Source organism: Eutrigla gurnardus (genome assembly GCF_963514095.1).
Source record: "Eutrigla gurnardus genome assembly, chromosome: 3".
Lineage (NCBI taxonomy): Eukaryota > Metazoa > Chordata > Actinopteri > Perciformes > Triglidae > Eutrigla > Eutrigla gurnardus.
The window spans coordinates 9,924,297-9,934,296 of NC_139917.1; the positions used below are offsets into that span (position 1 = coordinate 9,924,297).

Genomic DNA, 10,000 nt, shown 5'->3' on the forward strand with positions numbered 1-10,000 from the left:
TGATATTACTGCAGCACACTGGTGTCATGCCTCAGAGCAGAGGTTCTCAACCATGTAGCTTAGAACTTTTTCAACCTTATCTCCATCTGTCCAAATTAGCTATTGAGTTTTTTTTTTAAAACACCTGCGGATGTTGCTGATGTTCTCTGTGTCTCTGGGGCGCAGCTGCAAAGTCTGTTCTTCATCATCACAGAGACATACTTGGTAAGGAAGAACTACAGAGAGCTACTTCACCTTAGTAATCTCTTCACTTGACCTTTCAAAAGGCAAAAACGGCATCCCACAATGAGTGTGGGAATAATATGTCATTTTTTTTTTTTTACAGTTTTCACATTTCACAGTGTTTTGGTTGTCTTAGATTTTCAGCAGAGTTCAGCTGGAGAGAGTATAACTATTTGTGCCTAACGTGCTCAAAGCTCTGCTCACACCTTCAAACTTACCAGCTTTATTTGTGTTCCATCATCTGCCCTTTGAGTGGAGATGGAGATATATATATATATATATATACCTATATATATATATATATATATATATAATATTATATTAGAGGAACGCTAACGTGTGATTTGATCTGCAGTACTGTAAGTTAAATATTGCAAAGATGTCGGTCAGTAAAATTAAACCGTATAATGTTGGCTGGGACTGCTTGTGTGTTAACCTTCTTTCCTTCATTCGATACACAAGGCCAAGCAGGGTGATGCTGGCCAGCCTGGGTCTTAGAGATAAAGCCCTGGCTTCCCCCCCTCCGTTGTGCCTCTCTGGACACACCCACTTCCACACAGAAATACCAGCAGCGCTATTCCATCAGACTAAACCTGCAGGTCTCATTGGAAAAATGGGACAAGCTAGAAGGTTGTTACTCCTAAAGCAGCCTTAACGTGCCAATAATGAGGATGCAGAGATTTACTGCAGAACATATTTGCCCAGACACAAATTATTGTATAATTAATGTTTTGAATTATACGTAGTAGAGCATAAGAGGAGAAAATGCTCAGTGACGATGTACAATGTATAACTTGCAAATTGTCATAGATAAATTAAGTTTATTTATCACCTTGAAGATATATAAAGCATATTCAGATAATAAAGCATAGGTTAAAAATAATTGCATTTTTATTTTCTTACATAATTTGACACATCTTGCAAACAGACAAGCACCTTAACTCTCTTATCATTTGCATCACCAACATCGATTTAACCAAGTTTAGCAGAGTTCATTTAGTCCAAATCTTCATATGATTAAGCGTGAGTGGCAGTCACACCTAAAACAAGTCATACCCATTTTCATTCAATAAGTGCTGGAATGAAACTTATAGCAATAAACGTATTTTGAGATTAATCCTTGAACTTGTGGTCCATTTGTGTAGAAAGAAAGCAACAAAAAAAAAAGAACAGAAGAGTGTCGACCCTTGCCTTTGTGTTTGAGTCATACCCTCTGATGGTACTAATTCACAACCAAATGTTTTTACATTTGTTAATCATTTTATAAACATTATCTGTTCATTCAGTTTTCAGTACTTTTCCTCCTTGTGTCACCAGAGAGTCTATGCCATCGTTCACCGTTCTCTCTGCATTTTTTGCAGCCTCGCCCGGCTTTTCCAACGTGTTTTTGTTGCTGAGTTTCCGTCGGCCCACTTCAGTTACCGCAGATCCAGCAGCGGCCCCGATGGCTCCACCAATCACACCCCACAAAAACACACCGAGTACCAGACCCAGTAATGCGCCCGCTATGACGGCCTTGGGCACCTGTTTAGCAGTAGTCCCAATTTTCTCCCACAATGAGCTGTCCGCCACCATTTTGGCCCCTGCTTTGGCCCCAGAGCCCACCTTCCCCCACACCGGACTCTCCGCCACCTTCTTTGCACCGGCACCAATTCCAGCTCCAACTCGCGCAGCTCCGGTTTTGGCCCCGGATCCTACTTTTCCCCACATAGGACTCTGTGCCAAATTCTTTGCCCCGGCTCCGATCCCAGCTCCGACACGCATGGACCTGTCTGCCACCAGAATGGCCCCCGATTTGGCCCCTGAACCAACTTTTCCCCACACTGGACTAGCCGCTACAGACTTTGCTCCAGATCCCACCCATGTAGAACCATCCACCACCACCTTGGGGACTCTATCTCCTACTAGTTTGGACGCATGTCCAGCACTCGCTCCCACCTTATCTCCAACTACTTTGGACATATGTCCAGCACTCGCTCCCACCTTGCCCCATACAGAACTATCAGCCACCATCTTGTGGACATTTTGTGCTCTGCTGCCGACGTTCTCCCACACCGGACTACCTTTCAACTTCTTCGCTCTCTCACCGACCCACACAGAGCTGTCGGCCAACAGTTTGGGTAACATCTTTGCACCATACTCCATTTTCTCCATCACGGATTGGAGAAGTGAAGGCGACATGGTGGAGCGTGTAATAGGAGGAAGGCTCTCAATTTTCATTGTTCTTAAACTCATCTCCGCCTCATCCCTCGTTTTCTCAATCTCATCCTCCCTCACTTCCTCTTCTCCCTCGGCCACAGGCTGCATGTAGGGATAAAGTAACCGTCGTTCAGAGCTAAGCTCCAGTTCTCCCCTCTTTCTCTCCCTTGCTATCTCTACCTGCCTCTGCCTCACTCTGTCCTCCGCCTCCTGAAAAGCAGGATGGGAAAAAGCAAAATGATCGACAACTTAGGGGGGGGAATAAAACATGCGCGCGCAACTACGTTGCTATGCAACGCATAGTTGTTGACATGGAGAGTCTAGTCGGTGAGTTGTTGTATTCACCTGAATGTGAGGTCCTCCACTCTCTGCTCCTGGTCCTACTTGGCCTCTCTGGTCCCACTGGGTTCGAGACTCGACCCGACCGTTCGTGGGTCCACCAGAGCAGGTTAGCATTTAGCACGTTAGCCAAACTGCTGCTGTTAAAGCCACGCACATCATAGGCTCATCACTTAGAGTGGAGTTTTAATTAAGATGGATGCTTTTTTATTAACTTTGCAAATTACAACCTCACACAACATGATCCTTTATGTCACTGAGCTTGAATCGGCCCGTTACATGAAGCTCTGAAAGCAAACACTTAAGGTATCATTTCCGGTGTGTGTCACCTGTCTCGCTGGTCGTCCCTTGCCTGAATTTTCATGTCGATTACCGTATCAGACGATTAAAGTCATCATGCTCGACTGGGGTGCAAAGTTCCACGACACTGGGACTGTAGCGACCCACTGGAAACATCACTTCCTCTTACATGGAGAAAGGGCATCGCCGGGGTAACGGCGTTCAAGGCGTCCTCCCAATCTTCGACAGGAAGCATGAGCAACGTCTGGAGGCTCTTCCTACCAAATTTGACACCGGAGGAGGACATACCAGTGTAAAAACATGACATTTCATGTCGCCAATAGGTGGCGCTCTGATTGTGAGTCAATATTGCAGTGCAGACGTGTTCAGGGTGGGACTCTTGTTGAGTTATGGTATATTAACTGTTGCAGCTTAACGTTGCATTCGGATGAAAAGAGTCAGCGGGTTTTCTTCAGCCTTTCTTGGCATATTTATTTGCGAACTGTAGACACATCAGTCTCACGGTCATACAGCTTCGTCTCAAAACTACGGAAGATCAACTGGAACAAATGACGCTTTTGCGCCCTGCCTCTATAGCCTGCACATTAGCGCCTCCTTGTGGCATAAACATATACACAGTACAGAACACATAAGAACAATACAGCATCACATCACATACAACTGAGGACATAAACATATTTTAACACCCCCACTTGTACTCAGGTTGCTACACTCTTAAGCAAAAAGAAAATAAAGACAGAATGAATGTGGATCCCTGTCATACACACATCACTCCCCAAAAAGAGCACCTGCAAACCTCTCCAGTTTCAACTTATTTACAGGTTTGGTCATTACATCAGCAACCATGTTGTCAGTAGAACAATACATCAAAGTCACTCTTCCCTCATTCACAGTAGACCTGATGAAGTGGTATTTTATGTTGATATGTTTACACCTCCTTCTATTTACAGGGTTTTTGGCAAGAGCGATTGTTCCCTGATTGTCCTCATGTACTACAGTTTGTGTGTACCTGTAGTTATCTATGCCTCCCAATAACTGCTCTAGGTATAGACACTCCTGTATGGTGGATGCCAGTGCCATGTATTCTGCCTCGCATGTGGATAGCGCAACGGTAGGTTGCTTTCTAGTCTTCCACGAGACTAGGGAGCTGTTCTGACTAAGGCTCACACAGTAGCCTGTGGTACTGCGTCTGTCACTGGTATCAGCCGTCCAGTCGGCATCACTGTAGGCCTGTATACCTAGCTTCTCACTGTCGTCTCTCCTAAAACTTAACCCTTTCTCTGCAGTGCCTTTGAGGTATCTTAGTACGTGCTTCACAGTGACCCACTGCTCCTCTGTAGGCTCAGCAAAGTACTGTGATAACCTGCTCAATACAAAACTTAAATCTGGTCTGGTACAATAGTTAGGTATATTAGGCTTCCTACGGCCTCCCTGTACAGCCTGACGTCTTCCATCTTTACTGCATCTTCAGTATACTCTAGCTTTTGCTCACAGGGTGTCTCTCTGATCCTACAGTCTTGCATATTAAAACGCTGTAGTATCTTGTTAGTATACCTTTCCTGTGACATCTTTATACATCCATCTGACTGACTGAAATCGATTCCCAATCTTTCATTTTAAACTGTTCTGCAAGCATCTCTTTCACCTTTTTCAGTTTCTCTTCATTGCTTGCCGCAATAATCAAGTCATCGACCCATATGATTATGATCACCTTCCCTTCTTTTGATTCTTGGGCATAAACACAGTGGTCGGCTGGGTTTTGCGTGAACCCATTCTCAGTTAGACAATCATGCAAAACCCTATTCCAATTTCGCCCGGATTGTTTAAGACCATATAGTGATTTCTCTAGTTTGTAAACTATACCCTCTTTCTCTTGATAACCCTCTGGTGGATTGATGTAGATCTCATAGTCTATGGGAGCGTGCAAGTACGGCGTTTTCACGTCCATTTGGTGCAGGAGTAAATTCTCCTGTACCGCTTTCTGTAGCACTACCCTTACACTCGTCAGGTCTGCAGTGGGTTTAAACGTCTCCCCATAGTCTACTCCCATTTTCTGGCTGTAACCCTTGGCCACAAACCGTGCTTTGTATTTATCCTTTCCATCTACATCAGTCTTAACAGCGTAAACCCACCTACCCCCCACTGTTTTTTTGCCTATTGGCAACGCTGTCGGGATAAAGGTTTTGTTCTCGTTTAAAGACTGAATTTCCTCATCCATGGCTTTTGCCCATTCTTTTGAGTTAGCTGACCCCATTGCTTCCCCAAATGTCTGTGGGACGCCACACACCGCTCTGCAGCAGTAGTCTACCGTGATATGAACCCCATCACTATCACAGTCATCAGTTATGAAGTCACCTAAGTAACTCGGTGTTCTCCTTTCTCTAGCTGGATACCTTCTACTCTCGGGTTCATCACTCTGCTGTGTGTGATTATGGTCACTAGACCTAGGTACTGTACCTGGACTATCACTATGTGCACTTCTACTTCGTACACTTGGCTCTGGAGCATTTTCTGTACCCCTACTAACCCCTTGAGTGATCTCACTAGTCCTGGGTCTCACACTATCATCGCCATCGCTTGGATCTGGCTCACCTGTCTGTGTCTGTTTCTCCACAGCTGCCTTGCTCACAAACTTCACTAGCCTGTGTTTTTGTACTTTATTCGTATCTGGATGATACACCAAATACGCTGGGCTGTTCTTATCGTAACCTACAAAACGCCCCTGATCACATCTGGAATCAAGTTTTCCCTTGTCCTGTTTGTAGGTGTAGCATGCAGACCCAAACTTTTGCATTTTAGACACATTGGGCTTCTTGTTGGTCAGCAGCTCATAAGGAGTCTGCCCTGTACGCCTGTTATAACACCTGTTGCGTACCATTGCTGCCGTTTGAACTGCATATTGCCACAACTGCTTTGGCAGTGTACTTTCAACTATCATGCACCTACCCATCTCAAAAAGAGTACGCCAACCCCTCTCTGCAGTTCCGTTTTGGTGTGGGGAATACGGAGCTGACGTTTCATGTCTTACATGGTTTTTCCTGAGCAGTGCTTGGAAATCACCGCATGTGAACTCTGTTCCGTTGTCGGATCTACCCATTGAATCGCATTGATATCATCGTTATACTCTATAGAGTGGTGAAGTCCCGCCCCTCCATTTCCGGGACATGGGTCCTCAAAAGCAAAAAAATATCAATGCGATTCAATGGGTAGATACAAATTATTTTCTGGTCCCGTTTGAATTGTGCCATGGATTTCACATATGTTCTTTGTGATATTTAAAGAAAATTTTTCACGCAAAGAAGACGACAATTAAGCGCGAAGAGTTTTGATAAAGTTAGGTTTTGTGTGAGCCGCTTTGTGAACTACAGCTCCTCGCTGTTCTCGTCGCGAATGATATACGTCACCACCCGCCGAGTCCGAAGTCCGCCGAGATGGCTGTTTCTCTGCTCCACTTCACCGCTTTTTTCCAAGGGCAGAATAAAAGTATCGAAAGGGGGGAGAACCACTATAAGTCGGGTCATGTGGAGAGCCTCAACTTCGCCGATGGGGAGGGAAAAGGGCGATGACGTGACGTCACATACGCGACACAACATGTAGTCTTTATCATTGTGTTTTCTCAATGAATTTTAACTGAAGAATTGCACAATAAACGGTCAAACTCTTGACATGGAAAATTATAATTTAAGCCTATAAACAACATTTGTGTAATCCAAGGCATAACGACCGGGGGATCAGATAATAATTATTTTCCGTCCATTGAACACCATTCATTTTTTTCGCTCCGAAAGGACCCATGGCGCCGTTACTTCCTGCTTCCGCTTCGGCACTCTATACACTACGTTGCGTCTTCAATCGGCCAGTCGGATATTCAAGTTTTTCTGAGCGCCATTTACGCATCTCACGAGAGGCTTGTGGATATTTGGCTTTGGACTTTGGATTGGCTTTTGACACTTTGGACCTTGGACAACGAGAGGAGACCACATTGGGACAGCTAAATATATATATATACACACGTAAAAAATGTGTATATATATATATATATATATATACACATTTTTTACGTTTGTGTTTACACTGCTGACAGGTATGTTTAAGAACATTTTTATATTATAGAGAATAGATGTAGAGTCCAGCTCTGTATGATTAGTGGTCTGAGATGACCTTTTAATGATATGATATATGACTTGATGTTATATGAATAAATTATTTATTTATTTTTGCAGTGGAGAAAATCATCAGAGGGAGGAGACTAGTGGACACTTTGAGTCTCAAAGGAATGGGTTTCTATTTGTTTGACTGCATTCAATACAAGTTTTCACTGTTATATTCCTGGTAACGTTTTTGGCCAGTGTGCCTTTTTTTCATTTAGGATGCCTCGATGGAAGAACCATCAGCTATCCGTTGCTGCCAAGCAGAGGATGGAGGATCGGTGTGACAGGCAGGAGCCTGTCATCTCTTTCTCCGGCAGACCCTCTGGTTTGTACTCAAACGTTTTTTATCATTAAGTGTTTAACTTTTTTAATTGTTAGGTGTATTCTCACTATATTTGTACACCTGACCTAGTGGAAAGAGCTTTGCTTATATAATTATTATAAATTATGAATGAAATTTCTGACTGTGATTTAGTCTTTTTAACTAGCCCATGGAACTGGTCATCGCCATGCCGTGAGGAAGTGGCCAACTTCTGCTCGCACCGGCGGGAGTCACAAGTTGGTCATCCCACCGAGTCTCCAGACAAAAAGGTATTGTTGTTTTGGAAGTCATTTGACAAATGATGTCTGATGTTGATCATAATCTTGTTTGCATGATAATAATTCTCCATTGTGTTGTTCCAGTTTGTTCTTCTTGTCAGGGACTCCCACCTTTGCAGCATCATGGATGGGTTCGTCACGATGCCTATCCTTTGGTGCCATGGCGACGCCGGGGGCTTGCGCCAGGGACCTGAGGATCGAGCTGGTGAGTGCTATTGTGCCACGTACACCAGATGTTGTCTGTGTTCTTGCCCCCAGCAACAACCTGACGGCCAGGAGGACGGTGGAGCAGGCAGGGGAGGACTCCCGTGAGGTCATCGACAGTGCCTGGAGTCGGTGTCAAAGGTGTTCGTCCTGTATGTAATTGATTTTTGAATATTGCTGTAATATTGGTTACCTGTTACAGTTGAATAAAAATACTGAGAATGGGAAATTGTAGCTGTTCATGTTTCAATGTTAATTTACAATCTTTATGGGTAATTTCATTCGTTTTAAAACCTAAAATGTTTGTAATTAAACGTTAAAAACAACATAAAATAACTAAATATACATTTACAATATACAATTTTAAACCCAATATCTAGTTTTTCAACAGTTTTATGACATGTTTTGAAAGATGAATCACATTATTTTGAGTGTCATATACTGTTATATTACATCAAATATAAATGATTATACAACCTCTTTCCATAAAATAATGTCATTAAAACCAATTAATAACCACACATTTCTGTAAATTTAACCATTTAGTTTATTTACCATGCAATTTATTTATTCGTATTTAAACAATGACGTAAACGGAAGCCTGCCACCGTCCTTTCTAGCAGCCAAGGAGCGACTGCGAGCGTTGGGTGCTTGAGGCCGGGACTTGCTGGTTGACCCGCGGCTGGACCGGCGTCCTGCAGGGAACAAATGCAAACACTGAAGGGCAGCAGAGTGACGGAACAGGCAACTTTTTCTGATGTATGGTCTTAGTTTTTTGAATAATGTTCTAATAATAGAACAATAATTAATTAATTCTAGTTTAAATTAGGCAAATCTTCCAAGGAATTTCCTCTGGACATCAAAGACTGCTTATAAAGTCACAAATAATAACTTTGTCAGAACTTTGGCTCTATTTTCCTCAAACTTAGTGGGGTAGTTTTCCAAGGGAAACGCCTAAACAATGCTCTAATTACAGTTTCTCTACAATTGCTAAGCCACAATTTCTGAAACGAGTTTGTCAAAACTCTACGAACCAAAAACATTTACACAAAACGTCACTCTGACAGTGTGACTTACTGTTGGCGAGAATCTCCTCCAGCTGTCTCTGGATCTGGGCCACCTCGTCGGAGGTAAAGCGCCAGCGCTCCTCTGCTGCTTGCGGCGGTGGCTGCGGCGGTCGGGAGCTCTTCTTCACCTTCAGCTTTTTGGGAGAGGTCATGCATGAGGTCGGGATGGAGCCCGTCGTCAGCCCTTCTGGGAACATCTGAGCGATGACCTTGAGACCTGGCAGAGGACAGCAGAGTGGGACGATCGCTCTTGTCATACATGCAACCACACGCACAGATGTGAGCTCCACTCAGCTGCTACTTTACCTCCAGACAGCAGAAACAGATTCTCGAATCCCCGTTCACACATGATGTTGGCGGCCTGGATGGCTACAGTCTCATCCACGTCGTACACGATGACCATCTTCCCAGCTGCGTTTTTCTACGGATGGTGGGTTAAGTTCAGACAAGACGATGGTCAGTTGACTGCTTTTCAAAAGGGCTGGTCAGGTGTGTCGTTTGCATTGAAGGATACATATTTCAGCATGTCTTTGGTGAAGGGGTGCATTCTTCGAGTCACCATGGCAACGGGCCAACTGTGTGCTGTAGGGGAGAGAGAGAGAGAGAGAGAGGATTAAAACAAGAAATCCTTTTTCATAAGAGGTTTGGTGATAAAAAAACTTACCACCAATAATGTGGCAGCAGTCGTATTGGTCACGGTCCCGTGCGTCCAGCAGCAGGTAGGGGCAGTCGGGGTAGGGCCTTTCGCCGAGCTGGGGGCTGGACACCAACATGGTCTCCATCTCCTGATGCTTCCTGTTGAGGTTCAGCTCTCCCACTCCGTTAATAAGACTGTAAGTGTAAGTGAAAGAAGTTTGAAGCTGTAAATGTGAGCAGTAATGTTTCCCAGGGTGCAAAGCTGCACGGTACCTGTGCAGG

General features: G+C 44.1%; 1 protein-coding gene across 1 annotated transcript in view; it reads right to left on the reverse strand.

Moving 5' to 3' along the window:
* Window positions 1-8,582: 8,582 nt before the first annotated feature.
* The window catches only part of LOC311010883 (centrosomal protein of 41 kDa-like), a gene marked incomplete at its 3' end in the record, with an annotated part of 3,732 nt that continues 2,314 nt past the window's right edge, over window positions 8,583-10,000 (reverse strand). Inside the window, exons 5-10 of the mRNA XM_084005526.1 lie at window positions 9,992-10,000; window positions 9,747-9,913; window positions 9,597-9,664; window positions 9,389-9,503; window positions 9,093-9,299; window positions 8,583-8,710 (exon numbers count right to left, since the gene is read on the reverse strand). The exon at window positions 9,992-10,000 is cut by the window's right edge and continues 49 nt beyond it. Coding sequence (XP_083861652.1) covers window positions 8,583-8,710; window positions 9,093-9,299; window positions 9,389-9,503; window positions 9,597-9,664; window positions 9,747-9,913; window positions 9,992-10,000 — 694 coding nt within the window. The remainder of the gene's footprint in view (window positions 8,711-9,092; window positions 9,300-9,388; window positions 9,504-9,596; window positions 9,665-9,746; window positions 9,914-9,991) is intronic.